The sequence below is a fragment of the Typopeltis vanoorti genome, chromosome 1, assembly GCF_054136105.1.
Source record: "Typopeltis vanoorti isolate ZY-2024b chromosome 1, IOZ_Tvanoo_1.0, whole genome shotgun sequence".
Classification (NCBI taxonomy): domain Eukaryota; kingdom Metazoa; phylum Arthropoda; class Arachnida; order Uropygi; family Thelyphonidae; genus Typopeltis; species Typopeltis vanoorti.
The window spans coordinates 136,828,601-136,855,037 of record NC_143549.1 but is presented as its reverse complement, the minus strand read 5'-3'; the positions used below and the strand labels follow the sequence as shown (position 1 = coordinate 136,855,037).

The window sequence follows — 26,437 nt, the reverse complement described above, 5'->3', positions numbered from 1 at the left end:
CTTCTTATCCATACTCAGCACTGATGTGCTATAGGTCTACAACCTTTTCTTTGTGGATCAGATTTAAAAAAATAATAATAATACAGAGCAATGTTCCCTCTAAGCTGTGCGCATGTGCACACGTTTTACAACTAGCGTACAAAGCAAAAAATATGCGCATACTAGATTTTCAAGATGAAATTAAAATTTATTAATTAAAGAAGTTCCACCTAAACATTATCCTATAAATTCTTTAAAAAATACGGTAACTCGGCAAGGCTCAAGCCTATAACCTCGCATTTTTTATTACATTCTCGAAGTTGCACAAAACTTATAAATTATTAACAGTAACCCTAGCGATTTGATGCCAAAGTGAAAGGGGTGTGGCTTAAATGTGTAATTTGTAAGTAGCATATAGAATGGCACGCAGTTTGTTTACATTTCCTGACTCATGGAAAATTCCCAAACATGATTGGTTGATCAAATTAGTTCAAGATCATGACAAATTAAAACAATAGTTTCATAATTTTAATAAAAATAATTAAATACTTTTAAAAACTAAAAGGTAAAGAGTGAACTAAAATCTTTTAACTTTTTTGCTTAGATGATCAGTATGGTGACTCGTATGGGTGCGCACATACTTTTCAAAAGAAGGCAAATTTTGCACACGCAAATTTCTGTGCACACTCACAGCAAAAAATTAGAGGGAACATTGATACAGTGCATAATACTTTGACTGCAAAGACACAAGCTTTATTGTCTTAAGATGACATTACTCTTCGTTATATTGTAAACAGTAATTAGCTTGACTAGCATGATAACATATAAAAGAGGTAAATAGGGATTTGAAATGGAAGTCATTACCATCTGGATTGTAGCTAGACAATATTAAATATACTGCACTGAAATTAGAAGAAAAATTTAATCAAGTACGCAGTGATATCAGTTGGGACAGATCCTCATTGCATGTTTCTTAACTCCATCAGGAATCAGGGATGCCTAAGCTATAATACAATAAATAAATAAACACAGAAAAATATTCATTGAATTGTAATGCAAATGACGTGCTCACAAATAATACATACCTGAATTTCTTGTGGCTTTATATGAATTTTTTCTGCAAATTGAGAAAGAGTATGTTGAGGTTCCAATATAAAATAGTTGGCTTTGTCAGAATGATACACGGTACTGATGGCATCTAATAGTAAACTACACAAGTATGAAGTCTGAGCCTAGAAGTGAAACAATTTCTAGTTCATTATCAAAATAAAATTAATTGCAACTTTTTTTAAACTAAAAGAAAAACTAAAAAGATGATTCTAATAATAATATCACTTATCATGTAAAATAATAAGCCTTTATTTTGCTTAATATGCAACTAAAAGAGTATCATTAGCCTTCTCTAACTCCTCCTATCCCAATATAACTGTCCCTTCATTAAATAACCACTGAACTTGAATGACTATATTACTATTAGCTAATTAATGTGATTCAGAAAAATAAGATTTGTTCTTTCATTTCCATTTTGTTTCTGATTTCATTCACCAGCAGCAGCAGCTGATAAGAACTGCTTGCCATTTTTCAAGGCAAACTTTTTACTGATTTCAAAATTATTATTATCCTAAGATCACATGGGGTCAAAGACATCTAGGAGATCCTTTTGTCATACACACAGTTGATCATACCCCACCTTAAACACACTCAAATTCTCTGCAGATACCACACTCTCAGGCAAGGCATTCCAATCATTCACAACTTTGCATGCAAAAAACCTGCTTTTCACTCCCCTGCTCATACCCTCCTTATACAGCTTCCAGGGATGACCTCTGGTTCTCCCCTGATCTCCCACCATTTGCTATAAAACCTCTCCAACACTAATCCTATAACAACCCATTATTAACTTGTAGGTCTCTATCATATCACCCATCTTCCTCCTATCCACTAAACTCTGTAAATTGCATCTTCTCAACCTTTCTTCATATCCACTATCACCCCAAAATCTCTTATTTCCTCCGCCTCCAACAACATATCGATACCAAGCATAAATTCTACATCCCATCTTTGTTTCCCAAAATTTTAAAACCTTACATTTTGCAACATTGAACTGGCAATCCCATTCCCATTCACTCAATCTATTCAAGTCTTCTTGTAAGGCCACAACATCTTCTCTACTCTTCATATTCGACATTCCAGAGATCAGAAACTATCTTAGTCACCTCTGGACCCTTTCCAACATCTTTTCATCCTTTTAAAAACCAGGTCATGTAATTGAAAAATTGGAAAATAGTTTTTACTTAGATACTGCATTTCAGGTGCATAATTTCTGTGAGAGGGGACATGTGATTCATTAGACCTATTTCCAAAATCTCTGGACAGATGAGAACAATGAATTAAAATTTTATAAGACAGAGAATGACCTAATAGAAAATATCACAATGTTAGAACTGAAAAATATAATAAAGAAGATGAAAAATAGGAAAACGCCAGGAGAAGACAATATAAATATAGAACTATACAAAAATGCAGGTGAAAAATTTAATGAAAGACTTTTGAAATTTTTTAATAAGGTTTGGATGTCCGGAAAAACCCCTAACTCTTGGAAAAAAGCACTGGTCATCCCAATCTATAAAAAAGGAAATAAAGACAACTGCAATAATTATAGGGGAATTAGCCTGCTGAATACAGGATATAAAATATATGCAGGAATATTAAAAGAGAAACTAAGCAGCATTGTAGAAAACAAATTACTAGAAGAACAAAATGGCTTCCGAAAAGGCCGATCCTGCATAGATCCAATTTTTACTTTAAAATTATTAATAGAAAAGAGAAGAGAATTTCAAAAAGAAACACATGTGGCGTTTATTGATTATGAAAAAGCATTTGACAAAATTAGTCGACAAAAATTGTTTAAAATATTAACCAATTTAAACATACCAAACCAACTTTTACAATCTATTCAAGAAATATATACAGGAAATAAAATAGCAGTTAAATTAGAACACACCTCAGAATGGAAAGATATATCAAGAGGAGTACGACAAGGATGTACCGTCTCACCTCTGCTTTTCAATATATATATATAAATGAAATATTAACAATCTGGAAACAGCATAACCCATTTGGTATACAAATGACCCCACAAATGAAGATAGATACACTACTATTTGCAGATGATCAAATAGTATTAGCTACATCAGAAGATGACTTACAAAGATCATTAAAATCATTGAATGATATCTCAAAGCAATATAATATGACAATATCCAAAGAAAAAACAAAAATAATGGCATTCAAAGGAGAAAACCCAATAAGAAGTAAAATAGTGATAGATAATACAATACTAGAACAAGTAAACACTTTCAGATACTTGGGATGTGATCTATCATATGAAGAAGAAAAAGACATAGACACTAAAATATCAAACTTTGTCAAAGTAAATGGCATAATAAATAGTATATTTAAGCCATTCCTGGTACAAAAACACACTAGAATCAGACTATATAATGTCTTGTCAAAACCAACTCTACTATACGGAAGCGAAACATGGACTATGAAAAGGAAAGATGAAAAACGAATTCAAACAGCAGAAATGAAGTTCCTCAGAAAAACAGCTGGATATACCAAATGGGACCACAAAACAAATGAAGAAATCTTACAATCCCTAAAAATCAAACCAATTAATTACTACATAAGACAGTATAAACAAAAATGGCTAGAACATTTAAATCGAATGGACAACAGCAGACTACCAAAAATATTATACAAATACAAAATAAGTGGAAAAAGAAGAATCGGAAGACCAAGAAAGAGATGGCATGAGACCGGAACAGGCCACCTGGCCTATATTCCATGATAGGAAGAAGAAGAAAAAAAACCAGGTGACTAAATCTGTGCACATTAGTCCATGTGTGGCTTAATCAAGTCTTATACGATGAAACAAAAATCTCCTTAATTCTAGAAGTGAGTGTCCTCCACATTATTCCCAGAATTCATTATGTTGTCCTCACAATTTTGGATATGTGTCCGCTAAATTTCAGATCCTTATCCACTATCAGCCCAAGATCTCTTATTTCCTCTACCTCCAACAATATATTCCCCACCAAATAAATTCTACATCCCATCTTTGTTTCCCAAAATTTTAAAACCTTACATTTTGCAAAAATGAACTGATATCCCCATTTCCTTGCCCATTTACTCAATCTATTCAAGTCTTCTTGTAAGGCCACAACATCATCTCTACTCTTCATAGTTCATCCCAACTTTGCATCATCTGCAAACAACTGAATATCCCCATCCAAATCTTTGCCAATATCATTAACATACAGATTAAACAGCAATGGTTCTAAAACAGACCCATGAGGCACACCACTAGTGACACTCCTCTTCTAGGATATTGCTCCCCCCGCCCCCATACACAACTTGCTGATACCTATCAGATAGCCAGTCTCCGATCCAATACACTATTATATATACTTAGATTTCACAAAACTTTTGTGAAATCTAAGTATACTACTGCGTATCCCTCTTCTCCGTCCAATGAAGTCATCACCTTATTGTAATAAGTAAGTAGATTACTAAAACATACTCTCCCTTTAGCAAATCCATGCTGTCCATCAAAGATAATGCCATCGTTGTCAACCCAATTCTGGATCCCAATTCTCACCAGCTTCTCCAACATCTTAACTACAACATCTGATACACAGATAGGCCTATAACAAAGTGGCACAACCTTGCCCTCCTTCGGAACTAGACTCAATGTAAGATTCATATTAAAAAAATATGTGAAGGCAGATGCCAACTCCCTGGCACATTCCTTCAAAATATGTGGTGATATATTATCAAGTCCCACGGCATTATTAACATCAAGTTTGCTCAATTCTCCATATACCTCTTTCTCACTTACAGCGAGTCTCTCCTCATCATCATCAAACTCTCTATGATGTCACACTCACAAGAATGAGCAGTTCATAAAATACCTTCATGAACTGCTCATTAAGTATCTCCAATATATCTTCTGCAGCAGTTGTTCTTATACCATTTTCTCCAATCAATATCATCTTTCCATAATCATTCTCTCCCTCTCATTCTTTTTTTTTTTCCTAGCTACATATTGAAAAAACTCCCTAGGATTCTTTTTGGCTTCATTAGCTACTGCTGCTGCTCATACATCACTTTTGCTACCCTTACTGGCCTATCCTTGCCTATTCTTTGTAATCCTCATGGATTTGATTATTACCACCTCTCTTAGGCTGCCTCCATAATGCCTTTTTCTCTGTATCTCATGCTTAATTTCTTCATTCATCCATTTCACACCTACACTTATTTAACCTTTTGCCCTTGGAATACATTTAGACACTGCTTCTACTAGACAGTTCTTGAACATTCCCCAAGCTGCACTGATCTCCTTTCCAGCTAGCTCCTCATTCCATGCTACACCTACAAGCTGTTTCCTGAGCTTCTCATAATCACCAGCCTTGTGGTTCCACATATACTCTTTTCTCACAGAGGTCCCTACACTGCTGGAAACCATCCAGGTAATCACTTCATGGTCACTCTCATCAACTGGAGGGTGATTTGACACCTCATTTATAATTACATACTCTGATGAGATGATCAAATTCAAGACCCTCAATCCATGTGTTCCCTCTGTTACATACTGTCTTAGGTAGTTGTCCCTCAAAAACTCAAGAACCTCATTTTCTTTACTTCCAATTGCTATCTCATCATCCCAGTCTATACTGCCATTATTAAAATTGCCAATAATGATCACCCTTTTCTTATTTGCTTGGCTAATTTGATTATACATTTCATAGTCACTATCATCCACATTACCGAATAGCAACTAAACAAAATTTTCAACTAATTTAGCTATGTTATCACAATGATCTATGTAGACACCAGTTTCACAATTTTATTATAAAGAATTCATGTCAAAAACAGCTAAGGCCATGAAGAATCAGTATATTATATCAGACCGTTGCAGGCGTTCTGAACCAGGTCTGTCCATTTTTGAAGTCTTAAGAAAAACTGATGATCTGACTGAAGCCAAATAGCTCAGATTAACTTAGATCTTTACCTCCTTAGCATGTCATCTATATCTCCTTTCTCCTGATAGCCTACAACAGTGTCCAACTATCTATATATATATATATATATATATATATATTGTTCTATTGGCTTTTATACTGATGCATACTGATGGAATTCTCATGGGTTGTCTTTAGCTTGCAGAGTCAGTTTCTTTTCATTTTCAGACTTTGCTTTCCATGCAACAGTTGTGACTCTTCTAGCCTTCTACTTATAATTTTCATAATGGACATCATCCTTATGCAGCTGGTATTCTTTCCACATTTTGTTTCTTATGAATCTCTTGCTTAATAAGATTACACATTCATTTGACTCCTACCCTATTTATTCTTCTTCCAACTCTCTGGACACATTCTAATATTGCATTATTTAAGTCTTTTTTAAATGCTTCCCATGCACCACCGATATTCTTCCCATCCAAACAACTGATAGATTCTGCTAATCTCAATATACTCCTCAGTTGGTCATAATTTCCTGCTTTGTAGTTTAGCATGTTTGAATTTTCTGAATGGAAAATTCATAAACTTAGTCACTTCGAGTGCTGCATGATCACTGTCACCAACGAGAGGCAGAATAGTTAAATCTTTAACTGAAACACCCTCTGACACTATAATAAAATCTAACACTCTTTGACCTCAAGTTCCTACTGTCACATGCTGCTTGAGGAAGTTGTCCTGTAACAATTCAATAAATTGAGTTTCATTCTTCTCATGAGATTTTACTGCTGCCCAATCGAATTTTGGATGATTAAAGTCTCCCATTATTATTATTACTCTTTTTGCACTCAGCATCTCTATTTGGTGATGAGTTTCTTCATCACTAGCAACTGATCCACCAGGTCTGTAACAACACCCCACTACGTAATTGATCTTGTTAGATTCCACCTCACACCAGATGGCTTCAAATTCACTGACACATGAAATACTGTTACTAATACTGCAATCATAGTTCTCAAGACTAACTGGATTCAGGTCATCCGATTTCATTAGCAACATGCCCCTCTGAATGGAACATTCAGACAGGAAGGATAGGAAAGGAAGGGACATATTGCTAATATTAGTAAGTCTGATTCTGATAGCTAATATCTACAATCTAAGGTTCCAACATATTGACCAAGGCAACAAACTCTACCCCCTTTGTTTCAGATACTCCTAGCATTCGTATTTAAACATAATAAGCTACCTGCATGTTCCTTTGCATACTTTTGTCTGCAGCCTATATGACACAGTTGGACAACTTGCAAATCTCTATTCTTCTCTAGTGCCTAATACATGTAGACATCTTTGCACATTTTTGATGGGTCCGAACCAGATGAGCACAAAGTTGAAATTGTTCTCTATTCATAATCATTTCCATGATAATGCCCATTCCCACCATTAGTACTATATAACACTGTTGTTCTTACACACATATTTTCACCATTCCTCCCATTATAATTTAGTTTCACTGACTCTCAGTGTTAGGTGTAATACCAGTTATTAATTTTTCAAGACTCCTGATATCTGATGCATTGAGGTGTAGACTAGGCCATACATCTTATAGAAATCTAATCTTCTCTCACACTCACTCCACACATCCAAAAACTCGCATCCATTCCTTCTACACATCTGCTGCTTAATTTCTTTTCCTCCCTATGTTCAGTCAAATGCCTCTCGACTTCTTTAATTTCTGTGTTGTCTCTCTGATAAATTGCTTCAATTTCACTATTTGGAGGTTAATTCATTTTCAATAACCTCCTCAATATCTTGAATAACTTCCTTAGCAGGGCAAGCCTTTTTGTTCTAGACTTCGCTGCTCTTCCTTAACATTAAGTTTCTTGTGTATTTTTGGTGCCATTTCTAATTATATTTTTATAGCAATATCTTAAAAAAAATGTTATAAAACACTAAAATACAATTGATTATAAATTGTATATAAAGTATAATATAAAATATACATAATGCAAAATATAAAGTATATAAATAAATATACAAAAATATAAATATACAATTGTAAATTATAAATTTACAATTTATAATTATATAAGACAGTGCATTTAGCATAAATTTATTGTACAAGTATATAAAAATAACTCCAATGTATACAATAACTTTAATAAAAATTTTATATAGCAAACATCTTAACAGCAGACATAGCAAAAAAATGCAAATTTCTTTAAATTACTAAGCTTATTTGTATGTTAGGTAAACTTGTAAAAAAATTATTGAACATTACAAATTTCGAAATGTACTGCATCGATATGTCACACGTCACTGTTAATAAAGGTGCCTGCATGCCGTACTGTTGGGTACCAATTCCCCCCAAAAAAGCTCTGACTGGATTTCATTTCATATCCTGCTGTGTAGAATACCAAAAAGGACCAGCTTTTCCATTTTCTTTATGTCAGCTGCTTTTGCTAATGATTCAAAAAATTCCTCCACTTCTTCCTTAGTAAAATCTTCTGTAGGACTATAGGAACAAATAAGTTTTACTGTCAAACTCCTTATTTTGAAATTTGCACACATAACTAATTGCCTTTGAAATTCTTAATTTTTCTCGTGAGCAGGAAATTCATTTTTATTCTGCTCAAAAGTAAATGGTGATCTCTTCCTATTTCAAATCCCTTGTATAATCTTATCCTGAACCAGCATAAAGATATCACTTTCAAAAATAATCAATACTTTTATTTCATGTATCTTCTCTCAATGAGAATTTTGCAAATATTTAAGTTAGAATATGGTTGGTGATGATCCTCCTCGTCTTAGAAACAAGCAGATGAATACCAAACATTTCTATGCCTGGTATTCATCTCATACATTGCTGTTCAGGCCTCCAACAAAGGCATGCTTTTTTTTTTCTTTTTATATAAGCTATCTTCTTTAATGACTAATAAATTCCTCCACTTTCTTTTTAAAACCTTCTGTTGGATTATATGCACACGTCTAACTTTAATGTTTGCCCACATCACTATTCTTAATACTGCCTCCCAATCAAGATTATCTTCACATTTAGTGTTGAAAAATATTATAGCTATTCCTTCCTTTCCCTGAATATTTACTCCTAAATTGACATCTAGCTAAATTTCACCTAAATCTTTTTTTCTTTATTTTTTTCAATTATGTTGACTTGGTACTTTTCTAATTCATCTGCGAGTCCCTTTTCTTTTCCAATGATACTGCTTTAAATTAAACATGACAAGAAATTATATTCTTAGCTTAATCCTTTATCCAAATGTAAGCAAACAAAGTATGCCTGCAAAGTATCATCACAACTGGGCTACTTGTATATTGAGGTTAAGACTTCATATCACTTGCCTTAATATCCCATAAAGAAAAGCACACTTCCTTTCGGATGTTTATAATGCTATGTTATGAGAAGGGCCACTATCCAGACTGGTTTTCACCTTTATTGATTTATGTTAAATGGCGGGGATACCTCACCAAAAACTCTGAGTGATCCACAAGATCAATCTAAAGCTCACTGAGTGACCTTATGGCATGCATGCCAGAGGTGGCACGTTCGAGAATTTTGCTGGCACGTCAATGATTTACAGGTGATATAATTTTATGCGCTTATAAATTATTCAACCTTTTTTTTTTCAATTGTTACAATACGCACAAGTTAAATTCTGTTTTACACAAGCTCTCTTGTGTAAAACAGAAACACCAATCATATCCACGTCTTCATGACATGCATATGATTGGTGCAATATTAATAAAAGATCACATGACCCAAAGACAAAGGCAACTGACAATTGTTGAGTTGAAATTCTAATTTTTTTCAACCAAATTCCATAACAACTGAAACTGTCATAACAACATTTACTATATATTTTTTAGTTTTAACACATTCACGACAGTTGTCGTTTATCGTTTCGACGGAACTTATTGTTACCTGTGGCTCAACTCACACAAAGTTTCAACCCTTGTTTGAAACTTTGTGCAAGTTGAGCCTGCCGGTCATGTAATTGAAAAATTGGAAAATAGTTTTTACCAAAAATTGAAGCAATTTTTGGAAAATTGCTTCAATTTCACTATTTGCCTAATACATGTAGACATCTTTGCACATTTTTGATGGGTCCGAACCAGATGAGCACAAAGTTGAAATTGTTCTCTATTCATAATCATTTCCATGATAATGCCCATTCCCACCATTAGTACTATATAACACTGTTGTTCTTACACACATATTTTCACCATTCCTCCCATTATAATTTAGTTTCACTGACTCTCAGTGTTAGGTGTAATACCAGTTATTAATTTTTCAAGACTCCTGATATCTGATGCATTGAGGTGTAGACTAGGCCATACATCTTATAGAAATCTAATCTTCTCTCACACTCACTCCACACATCCAAAAACTCGCATCCATTCCTTCTACACATCTGCTGCTTAATTTCTTTTCCTCCCTATGTTCAGTCAAATGCCTCTCGACTTCTTTAATTTCTGTGTTGTCTCTCTGATAAATTGCTTCAATTTCACTATTTGGAGGTTAATTCATTTTCAATAACCTCCTCAATATCTTGAATAACTTCCTTAGCAGGGCAAGCCTTTTTGTTCTAGACTTCGCTGCTCTTCCTTAACATTAAGTTTCTTGTGTATTTTTGGTGCCATTTCTAATTATATTTTTATAGCAATATCTTAAAAAAAATGTTATAAAACACTAAAATACAATTGATTATAAATTGTATATAAAGTATAATATAAAATATACATAATGCAAAATATAAAGTATATAAATAAATATACAAAAATATAAATATACAATTGTAAATTATAAATTTACAATTTATAATTATATAAGACAGTGCATTTAGCATAAATTTATTGTACAAGTATATAAAAATAACTCCAATGTATACAATAACTTTAATAAAAATTTTATATAGCAAACATCTTAACAGCAGACATAGCAAAAAAATGCAAATTTCTTTAAATTACTAAGCTTATTTGTATGTTAGGTAAACTTGTAAAAAAATTATTGAACATTACAAATTTCGAAATGTACTGCATCGATATGTCACACGTCACTGTTAATAAAGGTGCCTGCATGCCGTACTGTTGGGTACCAATTCCCCCCAAAAAAGCTCTGACTGGATTTCATTTCATATCCTGCTGTGTAGAATACCAAAAAGGACCAGCTTTTCCATTTTCTTTATGTCAGCTGCTTTTGCTAATGATTCAAAAAATTCCTCCACTTCTTCCTTAGTAAAATCTTCTGTAGGACTATAGGAACAAATAAGTTTTACTGTCAAACTCCTTATTTTGAAATTTGCACACATAACTAATTGCCTTTGAAATTCTTAATTTTTCTCGTGAGCAGGAAATTCATTTTTATTCTGCTCAAAAGTAAATGGTGATCTCTTCCTATTTCAAATCCCTTGTATAATCTTATCCTGAACCAGCATAAAGATATCACTTTCAAAAATAATCAATACTTTTATTTCATGTATCTTCTCTCAATGAGAATTTTGCAAATATTTAAGTTAGAATATGGTTGGTGATGATCCTCCTCGTCTTAGAAACAAGCAGATGAATACCAAACATTTCTATGCCTGGTATTCATCTCATACATTGCTGTTCAGGCCTCCAACAAAGGCATGCTTTTTTTTTTCTTTTTATATAAGCTATCTTCTTTAATGACTAATAAATTCCTCCACTTTCTTTTTAAAACCTTCTGTTGGATTATATGCACACGTCTAACTTTAATGTTTGCCCACATCACTATTCTTAATACTGCCTCCCAATCAAGATTATCTTCACATTTAGTGTTGAAAAATATTATAGCTATTCCTTCCTTTCCCTGAATATTTACTCCTAAATTGACATCTAGCTAAATTTCACCTAAATCTTTTTTTCTTTATTTTTTTCAATTATGTTGACTTGGTACTTTTCTAATTCATCTGCGAGTCCCTTTTCTTTTCCAATGATACTGCTTTAAATTAAACATGACAAGAAATTATATTCTTAGCTTAATCCTTTATCCAAATGTAAGCAAACAAAGTATGCCTGCAAAGTATCATCACAACTGGGCTACTTGTATATTGAGGTTAAGACTTCATATCACTTGCCTTAATATCCCATAAAGAAAAGCACACTTCCTTTCGGATGTTTATAATGCTATGTTATGAGAAGGGCCACTATCCAGACTGGTTTTCACCTTTATTGATTTATGTTAAATGGCGGGGATACCTCACCAAAAACTCTGAGTGATCCACAAGATCAATCTAAAGCTCACTGAGTGACCTTATGGCATGCATGCCAGAGGTGGCACGTTCGAGAATTTTGCTGGCACGTCAATGATTTACAGGTGATATAATTTTATGCGCTTATAAATTATTCAACCTTTTTTTTTTCAATTGTTACAATACGCACAAGTTAAATTCTGTTTTACACAAGCTCTCTTGTGTAAAACAGAAACACCAATCATATCCACGTCTTCATGACATGCATATGATTGGTGCAATATTAATAAAAGATCACATGACCCAAAGACAAAGGCAACTGACAATTGTTGAGTTGAAATTCTAATTTTTTTCAACCAAATTCCATAACAACTGAAACTGTCATAACAACATTTACTATATATTTTTTAGTTTTAACACATTCACGACAGTTGTCGTTTATCGTTTCGACGGAACTTATTGTTACCTGTGGCTCAACTCACACAAAGTTTCAACCCTTGTTTGAAACTTTGTGCAAGTTGAGCCTGCCGGTCATGTAATTGAAAAATTGGAAAATAGTTTTTACTTAGATACTGCATTTCAGGTGCATAATTTCTGTGAGAGGGGACATGTGATTCATTAGTTAGGCTGTTTTTATTCCAGCTGTCTGTAATTGCACTATTTGTTGAGAAATATATTGCACAGACTGCCAAAGCCTCTGTACCTTATTCAGGATACCATAGAACTATTCGGTTGGCAAATGAGTTCATTCGGTTTATGCGTTAGTACAAGTTTATACAGCTTCGACAGTCGCTATTGTTGATCTACCGTGCAACGCTATTGCGCAGTTGAAAGGCAACATTTCACATAACCTTTCAGTGAATTTTCTTTTGGCCTACTTCAGTTGCGTGTGTGTAACATATTTTTAGAAATGGAAGGAAATAATGTACATTACCAGCATATTTTGCTTTTTTATTTAAAAAAAGGCAAACGAGCTGCAGAGGCCCATAAAAAAATATGCAGCATATATGGGGATATTGCATTAACACAACATATATGCCAAAAGTAGTTTGCCAAATTCCATTCTGGAGATTTCGACGTCAGTGATGCACCTCATGACAGTCACCCAACCGAGGTTGATTCGAGTGTTGTGAAGGATATTGTCAACAAAAATCTATCACAAACAGTGCGGACAGATTTATTCTGCAGTACTGAACATATCCCATACAAGCGTTGAAAACCATTTGCACAAGCTGGGATATGTTTCAAAACTCAATGTTTGGGTGCTGCATGAATTGACTGAGGCTAATATGAGTGCTCGCATATCCATCTGTGATTTGCTGCGACATCGCCAAGAAAATGACTTTGATACTTATTAATCCAATTGCGCTTTAAATTTAACTCCTTTAGGGGCAAGAAAAATCTCAGAATCTTGTGATAATACAAAAAACTGGAAATTATTAGTAAATAGAGCTTCACTCAACCTACAAAGTGAGAGAGTCATGTTTTAGCATACATCAGAACTAATAGCACTTCCAGAAGTCAATTCCCAATCAGTGATATAAAAAGACTGAAGGAGGAACACTGATATCTTAATTTTATGTAGGTGGAAGGAATATAATTTCCCATCATCCTGATTAGAATTAAATATGCAAAATAATTTTATTGTAACAAAATTTAATGAACCGTATATATTTGTGTAAAGATGTAGTGTGATAAATCACACTACATCTTTACACAAAAAGATGTAAATCTATACACAAAAGTGTCATTACAAAACCAAAAATAATAATAAATAAAAAAATATAAATGTTAACCATAAAAAAAAAAAATGTATCAATACGGCATACCTTTAGAAATACTGATTGCAATACTTGGAAAGCTTGAATATTTCGAACACTTGCACCTAAATAGAATGTAAAACTATTGATTTTAAAGGCATTAGTAAAATTGTATTCTAAATTAAATTTCATTTTCTCATTTCAACAATGAAAATAAATTACATGATGAACTTGTGTAATTTATTAATTTGTGTGATTCAGTATGTTTTTATGAAAAAACTTGTTAACATCAAGAATAACAATCTATCATAACTACTGTATTAACAAAATTAAACACAATCATGATTCACATAATGTATTATTTTTTCAGCCATCTAACTGTTGAGCCAGAAATGTCTGAAAAATTTGTAGGTAGCCAGTACCAACCATTATTCAAACAATATCTATCATACTTCTCTTTGTATGATAAAAAGAAAAAAAAAAGAGCATTCATAACCTTCTCTGGCAACCCATTCCACCCATTCACACCGTCCAATTAAAATTATAGTCTTCATATCCTTACTAACCAAACTATTACATCATTTCTAAACTATTACATCATTTCCTTTATTTCTCTCCATTCCATCTACTGAAAAAAGTCTTCTCTGTCAATCCATCCCCCTATCTATCTATCTATCCCAATGGCTTTAACAGGCCTTTAAGGCCCACAGCCTTCCAAGCATGCTTGGATTTCGTAACCGAAATTCGAGGATAGAATGGTCACTCCTATGCCTCAAGGTATTCTTGGCTGTATACCTGTGAGTTCATGGGGCCGGTTTGTCTGCTTGCGGGATGAAAAACACCAGATAAACTGGCGGAAAAAACCCTACTGCCCGCGCCCAAGACCGGCTAACTTGGCTATGGCTGAGGAAGATCCTTCAGCTCCTCACGTCTCCGACAGGAATTGAACCTAGGACACTCCTTCCCCAGGCATATGGTTGCGAAGCGCAAAGCCACTAGGCTAACCGCGCGGACAATCCATCCCCCTACCTCCCCTAATAATTTATGTTTCTATCATCTCCACTCTTTCCACCTATTAACTAGTTTCCATAACCAACAACCTTTCATCTATCCTTACAGAGAATATTTCATAAACACGTTAGTTATTCTTCCCTGAATCCTCATCTACCACCTATTCATCCCTAATTAATCCAAGTAACCTGACCCATGCACAGTAATCCTGATGCTACTTTATTCCTTAAGAGGAATAATGAGCTCCCTTTACATGCTGATTAGAATATTCTTTAATATCAAAGTAATCCCATGAATTGTTTTGACCAACCTTTGCAATATGTGCTCTAAACTTCAACTTCCTATCCACAATCATTACCAAATCCCTGGCTTCATCAACTTCCTGTAGCCCACTTCCATCAATGTAATATGCTGCTTGTGATCTCTTCTTCCCCAAAGTACATGACAAACTTCACCATATTAATTTGGCAGCCATTATCCTTTGCTCATACTTTCAGCATCCAGTAGGATTTCTATATTTTCTTCATTGCCTATTGCCCATCCCAGTTTTGCATCATTGACAAACAACTGGATATTTACCCTTAAATCATTTCCCATATTGCTGATGGACAAATTAAACATCAGCAGCTGAAGTACACAACTAATCACTGACCTTCTGCTGGATCCAATTCCCCACATACTCTTTGATGTTTAGCCATCAGCGACCCTCTTATCCATATTAGTGAGCTTCCTATCCCCTTTTGTTTTTCATGTGGTATCTCATTGAATGCCTTTGAAAAGTCGGGCAACATCATATGTAGCCATTTTCTTCTACAACTCAACTGTCACTTGATTACAAAAAAGTAAGCAAATTACTAAGACAGTTCTCCATCATTACAAAAACCATGCCCACAGAGTATTTCCTGTCTACCCATTCTTGAATACCATCTTTTAACTACTTCCCCAATATATTAACCACCACTACTGAAATAATGGTCTTTTATCTTATGTAGATACTAGTTAAAGAAAAAAAATATTCATATCTATATAATATGAAGTCCACAAAAGAAATTTCTATACCTAGAGAAAAAGTTATCATTAATCTATCAGATTGTAGGATAACCTTCCTTTCACACACATGATATATGATTACAAGAGATCAAACATATATGTAAACATGTCTTTCAAATGAACATTTTAAAACTACCTCCAACTGAGGAGAGTGATTATACAGTCTTTACCTTTGGGGAATGGATTTGTGTAACATTTCAGTTAAATAGTATAGGGAAAATTAGGGCTGGTGATTACAACAAATGTAAGAAATTTGAAACATAACATAGCATAAGAAACTGCAAGGAAGGTATGTTGACGATGCATGTGAAACAGACAACAGATAAGTGGCATAAGGCTGGGTATCAAGGGAAGTAGGATAACTTATGAATAATAAATAGTAGGATAACTTTAGCCATTAATGCTTTAATAGTGCTTCACAGTATAAACACCAAGAGAGGTAAAAATAAAGTAATTTGTCTTCAGGCATTCAATATGCTCAGCTATAATGTTGTAACATTCTAGTGGGATCTGAGCAGTTATTGTGCTGTCGGCGAACTGGGGTAAATTACCCCAAGTCGGGTAAAAACGAAATTCTTGGGGGTAATGAGGACTCGATAGACATAAATAAAATTATATAAAAAGCGCGTTCCTTGTTACGACAGAAATTTTTCTTCTGGCAACACTGCATCTGGCCAATGTAATATACGTGTTTAGGAGACGTCATGCCATGTTGAACTCCGAACAATTTGGTTGCTAAGGCGTTGTCAAGTGGCTAAACAGATATTATTTGTCAGTTGTCTATTACCTGCCTTAACCTTATTTTTTGACAAAGCAAAACCACATGTGTTTTTGCTTTGCTTCGATAATTTGATTAATATATTTTCTCCTTGCTCAATTAATTTTCGATGGTCAATAAAATAATTAAATACTGCCTTCATCTTGAGGACATGTTTTAGTGACACGTTTACCAATTAAATTATTGTAAATTTAAATGAACTTTAAAAAAACTTAAATTCAATCACTGTCTTTTTTACCCTTCAGATGATATCAACTAGAAAAAGAATATAGCAGGAAGAGTTCCTCGATTATGGGTTTACACAAATAAAAGACAAAGGAATAATAAAACCACAGTGTGTTGTCTGTTTGAAAGTACTGACTGCAGAATCTTTCAAAAAGAGTCAATTGAAGAAACACTTGGATAATTTGCACTTACATCTGTCTTCCAAACCACGGGAATACTTTGTAAATTTGGAAATGTCTATCAAAAGAGAAAGACTGGACAGCAACTTGAGAGGTACATTCGATCAACGTTCAGCATCAAAGGCTAACTTTGAAGTGGCCTAGTTGATTGCCCAAAACAAGAAACCATATAACTATTGGTGAGGAATTAGTTAAACCAACAGCTCTGAAAATGGCAGAGATGTGTGGTCAGAAAGAAGCCATGAAACTAAATGCAGAGCCCTTGTCTGCAAAAGTTGTGAAAGAAAGAATTTCTATTTTAGCAGAAAATGTGAGGGAACAAGTTTCTCCAATAAAAGAGAGTAAATGCTTTGCTGTTCAGCTTGATGAGACTACAGATGTCAGTAGTAATTCGCAGCTGATGGTGTATGTTCGCTACAAAGGTTTACATGCAATTGAAGAGGAATTGTTGTTTTGTTCTCCTCTCAAATTGCGATCTCATGAAATTGATGTCTTCAATAAAGTTAATGAATACTTTAATAATGTTAATTTAAAGTGGGAAGACTTTAAATTGACATTGCTGTGTCTGTTGATGGAGCTCCAGTTATGTTGGGTCAAGTAAGTTGTTTTTCGGCTTTGGCGAGAGAGAATAATCCAAAAATTGAAGTTAATCACTGTATGATCCATCGCCTGACACTGCTTGTGAAACATTTGGAACCTGCACTGGAAGCCGTCATGCATGATGTTATCAAGGTTGTCAAAGGACATGCACTAAACACGCAACTATTTCGTGAATTATGCAAAGATGGTAAGGCTGAATATACAGACCTACTTTATCTTACAGAAGTGAGGTGGCTCTCACGTGGAAATGTTCTGAACCGAGTGTGGGCTCTCAAAACTGAACTTGAAATTTTTATGGTTGATCAAAAGCATGTTCTTGCAGATAAGTTTACAAACTCCTTGTGGGTTGCACATCTCACATATTTTGCTGATATTTTTGAGTATGTGAATGCATTGAACAAAGAACATCAATATAATTTCAGCCAGAGAAAAGATTTCAGTGTTTGGATCAAAGCTTTTATATTGGAGACAGAAAGCAGAACAAAACAAGATAGCTGCCTTTTCAACGTTAGCTTTGTGTTTGGAAGATTGTGAAATTATTACTTTTGACGACATCAAGGATACAGTTACAAGTCATCTTACCAAACTCAAAGAGCGGTTCTCTCATTACTTTCCAGATCTTGATTCACATACTGTCAGTTGGGTTGTAGATTCCTTTAAATGTGAAATTGCTGAAGTACCAGAAGAGCCCTCAAGGGTTGGCAGAGGCACTTCTTGAACTTCGATCCAATAATGAAGCACATATTGAATTTGAAAACAAAGCAGATGTCATATTTTTGGATGTCAATAGCTGCAAAGACTTTAAAATTGCACTTCAGGAGGCAGTCAAAAAGTTGCTGCCTTTTGCAACAACCTACCTTTGCGAACAAGGATTTTTCACTCTAATGAACATAAAAACAAAGAGCAGAGAAATCGATTGGACCCCAGAGACAGTATCCAAATTGCTCTGACATCAAAATGCCCTAATTTTGATGTTATTGTATCAAAAATGAAACAACATAAATTCTCCAAAACCTGAAGTGAAAAAGTTTTCAAAGAAATCCTTTTGTTTCATAATGAGGATATTAATTTATTTTATCGCATTTATTTTATATTTTTTATATTTATAATTGTATTCTCCATATAAATAGATTCAATAAACCTTTTGAATTTAAATAATCTATGATTTTCTCCCTTTCATACTGGGTCTCAGATTTTGAGCCATCTGTGCAGACCAGAAACAAAATCAGAGTATTTGGTTTTGTGAACCTGAAAGAGTTGCTGATAGACAACAGGAGGGATGGAAGATTTGGATAGCCTATAGAAATGCTACATTGTGGTATGTATGAATGCCATAGCAGCAGCAGTGTGTTTAGTGGCATCTACTATGTTGCCTACCCCAATATCTAAAACTCATAAGACAGCTTTTATTCACAAACTAAAATACCACATAGCAGTCTTCTGAGTATACAGGTTCTCCTACCATGGGCTTTTCTGCCCACAGTAGGTGCCCTACTGTGGGCAGAAAAGTGGGATGATCTGGCAAGAATTTTATTTTCGTAGTAGGTTTAGTTTCCATTAACATTGGATTTTTTTCTTTTTCGAGAATTGTGGACAGTCCTTGCTTATCGTCATCAACGTTCATCACCATTTCTTCTTCATCATCAAGAGAAATATCCAAGAATTCATCAAACTGAACTGCATTTTGAAGGCACTAGGTATATGAATTGTTTTGTTTTCCTGTGCAGGGGACAGAGGCATCTAGGCTACTTGTTAATGGGTCATCCAGGAAAGGGACTGCAGGCATGTATTTGATCCTCTTTGGTGCACATTTCGTTTTTTTTTTTTTTTTTTCACAGGATTTTCATGTATTCAGACTTTTTTTTTGGCATGTCCTCAGAAGCAATTTTGCATCCATTTTTCTCTTTGATTTGCTCTAAGGAGATAACCAACAAGTCATAATATTCAGGGATGTTGTAGTTGTGATAAAATGGGATTGACAAATGTGTCAACATCCCAACTAACATTTTCTTTACCATTGTCTTCTCAATGTAAGAGGGTTTTACCAGATGTTGTAGCTACATCTTCTTGATGCATGATAAATGATGCATTACTCTGTTTTTGTTTTTTGCATTTCCTTTCCATCTTGGCATGCTCAGGCATACACTGGGTGAGCTCTCACAATTACAGCATTTTGGTGTTTTGCTCTTACAGTCTTTATTTTCATCGTCTTACTGCTGCATCAGGCACAGAAGGCAAAGCTATGACAGGGCAGCTTGAGAATGACCATATTTCTGACAGTTAAAGCAGTGTAAAGGGATTGGTATATAGAGGCTTTCAGGACAGCTGAGATAATCTGCTTACACAGATGCCAGTAGTTTAGGTATGCTGAAGATAAGGATGACATTCCTGGTGGGAAATAGGTACCATCCTTTAGTATAGGGGGGGGGGGGGGGATTGTTATGGCTGTCACTCCTTTGTCCTTCAATTCAGAGCAGATCTCCACACTGGAGGCCATCAAAGAAATCCTATATTGATATTATGCCTCTAGAAAAGTTTAAGTTTTGCAAGGGGGGGGGGGGCATAATTAGTATTCCCCCAATAGATGTGAATGAAGTAATTTTTGGGAGATTTTGTTACTGCTGCTGCTTCAATAGAATATCTCCTGAAAGGAGTTTCTTTATAGTTTGGAAATCCTAAAAACTCATCCAAACCCTTCTGAATGAAAAAGGATCACATTTGTCCAAGACGACGTTCCCCTACTGAATTCAGAATTAAGAAAAGTGGTTTACTTGTTGCAGCCTCTTATGTTTTCCATTGCTTAATTTGGTTTTTTGTTGATGTTTCTACAGTTTCTGAACATGGTTTGTGCTTGCTGAGGTCCCAAATAAACAAGAGGATGAAAAATTATTCATTCTAAGGAGGAGTTTGATTCAGCACTAAAGCTCCCTAAACACTGCAATGATCAACTCTCCAGCAAATAATGACGCAGGAGTGGAATGCTATACAGGCACCACAACAAGCCTTGGACCCTATTCCTGAACAGTGGTGAAGGAGACTAACAACTTTGATTCTTCCTAGCAAACTCACTGATTGACTGATCCTGGCTGGGACCATTCAAGACCAAAGTAGTATGAGACTACCAGGATCTTCCCCCCTTCCAAGATGTCGATGGATTGTACTGCATGGTGGCAAGGAACTGGATCCCAATGATGGCAGTTTGGAATACAGGATAGTAAAAAAAAAGACTCAGAAGAAGGACAGCAAAGAATGTGGAGAAAAAACTGCAAAAAAATAGGAATGAAAATAGCTGGTACCATCAGTGGGAAGTCTCTTCCACCATAAATATGTGCCTCACATGAAAATAAGGGGGGGGGGGGGGGCACGAGATTCTCTGTATTCTCTAAGAGCACAAGCTGACTTACTTTTCAGGAACTTTTGATATGCTTTCTTCTTTTCCTTCACTGCCTCTTTAACTTCCTGTGTCCACCATGGAGTTCTGATTTTTCTATCCTTGCAGACAACCTCAGCACATGCCTCTCTGGCTGAATCAATCAGGGTTTTCTTCAAGGCTTGCCACTGAATCTCAAGGTTTGGTTCATGTTCTCAAACTCTATTTTTTCTTCAATAATGTTTGGGTATTTCAGTCTACAGTTCACACCTGAGAGCTCCTGAACTTTTATTAGCTTCAAAACTTTTTTACATGTTCTTTTCAATATGAAATTCAATTTTATCCTGCAAATGGTGATTGCAAATGGTGATTCCAATTTCAAATCCTCTGTACAACACTATAGTGTCCTGCACCAGGGAAAAAACATCATTATCAACAATAACATAGTCAATGAGACTTTTCTTATTCCTTGCCTCTTCTCTCCATATGAATTTGTGCACATTTTTATGTTGGAACATGGTGTTAGTAATAACCAGTCCATGTCCTGAGCAGAAATCCAACAGGCATTTGCCACTATTATTAGCTTTGCTCTTTTCTCCAAATTTATTTTCATTGTATTGAAATGACATAATGAAAATTTATTTTCATTATGTCAGACACTAAAATACAGTGAAAATTTTAGCCATAATGAAAATTTATTTTCATTATGTCTAAAAAATCTAGAAAACTTAGGATATCTTATGTGCCTAAGGATATCTATTTCTTAATCTGAAGACATCTATAAATGTAAAAAAAGAAAAAAAAAGTCACAAGGAAGAAATCATCTGTTCTTCGAAAAACTTTTGAAAGAATGTGTCAGGAGTTTAAATGACCAGCATACTGATGTGCACCCCAGTTATTAGTGTATTATTGGAACTGGAAAATAAAACTAATTACTGGATTGCTCTGACAATTAAAAAAAAAAAAAAAAAAGAAAAGAAAGGAAAACAATAAGAAAAATTATAAAATTACATTTGCGTTATAATTAGATTTTCATTAGTTCATACCTTTACCTGATGGATGAGGAAGTTGAAATCCCGGTATCTGGAAGAGTGAGCCCGTACTTGCATGACTAGGCTTCAATTCAATGAAACCACAAGTTGTTAAAGAGGCAATGAGTAATACAATATTGCGAAGTGCTTCACAGGACTCCTGAGAAGTGTCTTGTTCCAATCTACAGACAAAAAGGAACTTATTAGAGTATTAGCAGGAACCATCAATATCTAAAACATCTCAATATGCATTATGGAATGTAATGCCTTATGGAAATCTGAGGATGGACATAATTTCCCTTCACTGCCATGCAATATTTTCAATACTACTTTTTTCCGTATTCAGATATTATATTCATAACATATTTTCTCAAGTTATTTTGTCATATATACAGTGTGTGTGTGTGTGTGTGTGTATGCAAATAATAATACATTAGCCAGTAATCACTGTTAAAACACATGGAAACTAGCTACTACTAGACACTAAAATACAGTGAAAAAAAAAAAAAAAAACAGAACTACAAACTTTATAACACAATTTTAAAAAATTCCAAATGATTTCTTCTTTTCTTGACTATTTTCAACTGGTCAGAGTTCACAAATAATTTTTTTTTTTTTTTTGTTTACTCTTTTAAAGTATTTTTACAAATGAAAAAAAAAAAATGAATGAAACCGCTATTCCATTACACTAATTTGAATTTCTTAAAGGAAAGAAACACTAAACACAGAAGAAAAACAACAAAATAAGATGATACTGCTTAACAAAAGTTAATATAAAATTTTAAGTAAATCTTTCTGTTTACAGTGATAGCATTAAACTATTGTTATGTAAAATTTCTGTATTTGAAATATTTAGCCTTCATTTTTGTATGAATAAGAACTTACTAATATTAAGTTATCTGAACTTCACTAGAAGTGAACTTGTTTTTGTATCCGAAACCACCTATATGTGGCAACAGTTAAAGCAGAGTTTCAACTTGCACGTGAGGAAGTTATTGTTCATGTGCAAGCTATTATCCGTTTAAATAAAATTACAAAAATAAAAAGACTTGAAGGGTCTCTATTATAGTACTCTTAGTTTAGAAGTTATAATGAAACTTTTCTTGATTTACACAATACTGTGAAAATTATTAAAATAATCAATCTCACCACAAAGCAAATGATTTAAAAAGGATACATCTATTGTGCAATCTTGAAGGTAGTAATTTGTCCAAGTAGCTTTTTTTTTTTTCCTCATATATACTACTTTGGTATATACTTCAAGGATTAGGCATTTTGAATGTTCCAGCTTCACTGGTCTTCCTCTCTCTCTCCCTTTCATCTATATCTACTCACCTCTTTTGGTAACCAATATCTTTCCATCCTAGGTGTTCTTCCCATTTCTCTCTATATTCCTTGATCTTTTCATTTATGTTATAAATATTTAGTTCTTTTCTGATGTCTTCATTTCTCATATGGTCCAATTTTGTGCATCCTTTAATTGTTCTTAAAAATCTCATCTCTGCAGCTTGTATTTTACTTTCATCTTTCTTTTTAACCATCCACGTTTCTGAACCATATAACAGTGGAGATGGTCATCACTTTATAAAATTTAGTTGAGTCTCTCATTTGTTTTTTTTTTATTCAGTGTCCTTTTAATTGTTCCACAGATTTTTCTGAAATTTCCTTATTTTTCATCTATATCTTTATCTTTTAGATATGTTATTAGCAGCCTAAATAATTAAAATGTGTCATCTGTTCTATTATTTTATTTTCTATAACTATTTTTGATCCCAGCCTCCGGGGAGGGCAAACCAGCCCATCTCGGTGCAGGTCCCAAGCCTGGATAAATGGGAAGGGTTGGCATCAGGAAGGGCATCTGGCAGTAAAAAAAAAACATGCCAAAACCAGGGATGAAATGTCAGATAACGGAGAAAGGACAACGGCTAGGGCATCCCCCATAAGCGATGCTCAGTTCTGTCATCCGAGGACTGTGAGAAATGGGCTTGGGCTACTGAACCAAGGACAGGTTCGGCTAAAGAAGTGAGTCCAACAGAAAGAGTGAGTGAGTGGAAGGGCAACAAAGCAAAGGAGCTGGCTGAAGGATATAAACTGTTTTACAGCAGGGTAAATGAGAATGGAAGAAACAAAGTAGGAATCATCATTGACAAGGAGCTGAAGGGTGAAGTCTGTAAGGTGTGCTGGAAGAACAATCTGATTAAGAGTGTTAAGCTTGAGATTGGAGAAAGTATAGCTGCGATAGTGTGTGGCTACGCTCCACAAGTAGGTTGGGATAAGGAAGAGAAAGAGGCATTCTGGAGAGAACTTGACCCGCGATATTTGCGCTAAGGTGACTGATGGAGAAATATAAGGATATGCAGGTGGAGCTGCATATGGTGTTTATAAACCTGGAAAAGGCATACAACAGAGAGAGAGATTGTTGGAGCAGACCTGAATGGGCATATAGGAAGATGACGGAGTGGTGAAGAAATGGTGCACGGGGGTTATAGTGGTGGTGAAAGAAATGAAGAAGGTAAAAGAATCGTAGAGCATGCTGTGGCCTTCGACCTGGCTATAGCTAACAAGTGGTTTAAGAAGAGAGTTAGATACTTGATAACCTATAAGAGCGGGGATAGAATGAGTCAGATTGGCTATATTATGTGCCGTAGGAAACATCTGAAGGAGGTGAAAATGAAAAATTGTAAAGTGATTAATGGAGAAAGTGTAGCGGCACGGCACAGGTTGGTTGTGGTAGACTGTAATATTAAAGGGAAAAAGAAGAATAGATGGAAGTGGAGGAAAGATAGGAAAATAAAGTGGTGGAAATTGGAAGAGGAAGGCCCAAGGAATAAGTTTAAAGAAACGGTACTGAAAAAAATGACCAGAGAATGTGGAAGAATGGTGGAATGTAAATAGTCGGGTTATGAGAAAAATTGGAGAAGAGGTGCTTGGTATAACATCAGGAAAGGGGCCGCCTGAGGATAAGGAGGCATGGTGGTGGAATGAGGAGGTAAAGAAAGAGGCAAAGAAAAAATGAAACATGACTGGAACTAGAGCCGACAAGGAGGCATATAGATTAGTGAAGAAAAATACAAAGAGAGCTGTGGCAAGGGCAGTTGACGAGGTTTATGAAGTACTGGAGAGAAACAATAATGAAGCTCAGTTGTTGAGAATAGCGAAAGCTAGAGATAAGGCCTCGAAAGACATAACATCAGTCAAGCAGATAAAGGACACCTCAGGAGTAGTACTACAAGAGGAGGACAAAATCAGAGGAAGATGGAAAGAATATTTCCATAATCTGCTAAATGAGGAGAATCCAAGAGAGAGGTGTGAGGATGGAGAAACAAACGAGGGATCGGTGAAGGACATCAGCAGAGAGGAAGTGCTTTGGGTACTGAGAAAAACAAAGAATGGAAAGGCTGTGGGGTAGGACCAGATACCTGGGGATGTGTGGAGAAGTCTGGGCAGCGAGGGCGCAGACTTGTTATGGGATCACCCCTTGTTCCTCATACACCTCCTGCCTGCCCACTCTGTCGTATGCCTTTTCCAGGTCTATAAACACCATATGCAGCTCCACCTGCATCTCCCTATATTTCTCCATCAGTCACCTTAGTGCAAATAATGCATCCATTGTTCCTCATCCTAGCATAAATGCAAACTGCTCCTCGCCAATTTTCGTTTCCCACCGTATGAGGAACAAGGGGTGCCGGAGAAGTACATGAGGTTGGTGAAGAAGATGTATGAGGGAGCGAAAACACAGGTCAGGTCTGGTGTCGGCATGACAGAGGGGGGGGGGGTTCCCCATTGTCGTCGGGCTCCATCAGGGATCAGCTCTGAGCCTCTACCTCTTTGACCTGATCATGGATGTACTAGTGGAGGACATAAAGAGGCAAGCGCCATGGAACATGATGTTTATCGACGACATTGTTCTTTGCGAATCATCCCGAGAGAAGCTTGAAAAGATCCTGGAAGGGTGGAGAAAAGTATTGGAGGAGAGATGCACGAGAATTAACTGGGTGAAGACCGAATATATGTCAAAAGGGAGTGCTGAGGATATGGTCATACGGCTCCAGGGTAAAAGGTTAACTTCAGGGAAGAAATTCAAGTACCTTGGGTCAGACGTCAAGAGGAATGGAGTGCTGTATTTCCTCATCCAGGTCTCCATGGATGAATTGGAGGAAGATGAGTGGGGTCCTGTGCGACAAGAGAGTGAGTTGTAAGATGA

The 26,437-nt window shown here is 35.2% G+C and overlaps 1 protein-coding gene across 3 annotated transcripts in view; it reads right to left on the bottom strand.

The window, feature by feature from the left end:
• The window catches only part of bchs (WD repeat and FYVE domain containing 3 bchs), a 1,305,514-nt gene that overhangs the window by 1,125,219 nt on the left and 153,858 nt on the right, over positions 1-26,437 (bottom strand). For 2 of the 3 annotated variants that reach the window (XM_090399415.1, XM_090399420.1), the window contains exons 7-9: positions 22,249-22,415; positions 14,059-14,114; positions 1,065-1,211 (exon numbers count right to left, since the gene is read on the bottom strand). In XM_090399415.1, the coding sequence (XP_090255541.1) occupies positions 1,065-1,211; positions 14,059-14,114; positions 22,249-22,415 (370 nt within the window). The remainder of the gene's footprint in view (positions 1-1,064; positions 1,212-14,058; positions 14,115-22,248; positions 22,416-26,437) is intronic. The other variant, XM_090399430.1, reaches the window with a different exon arrangement.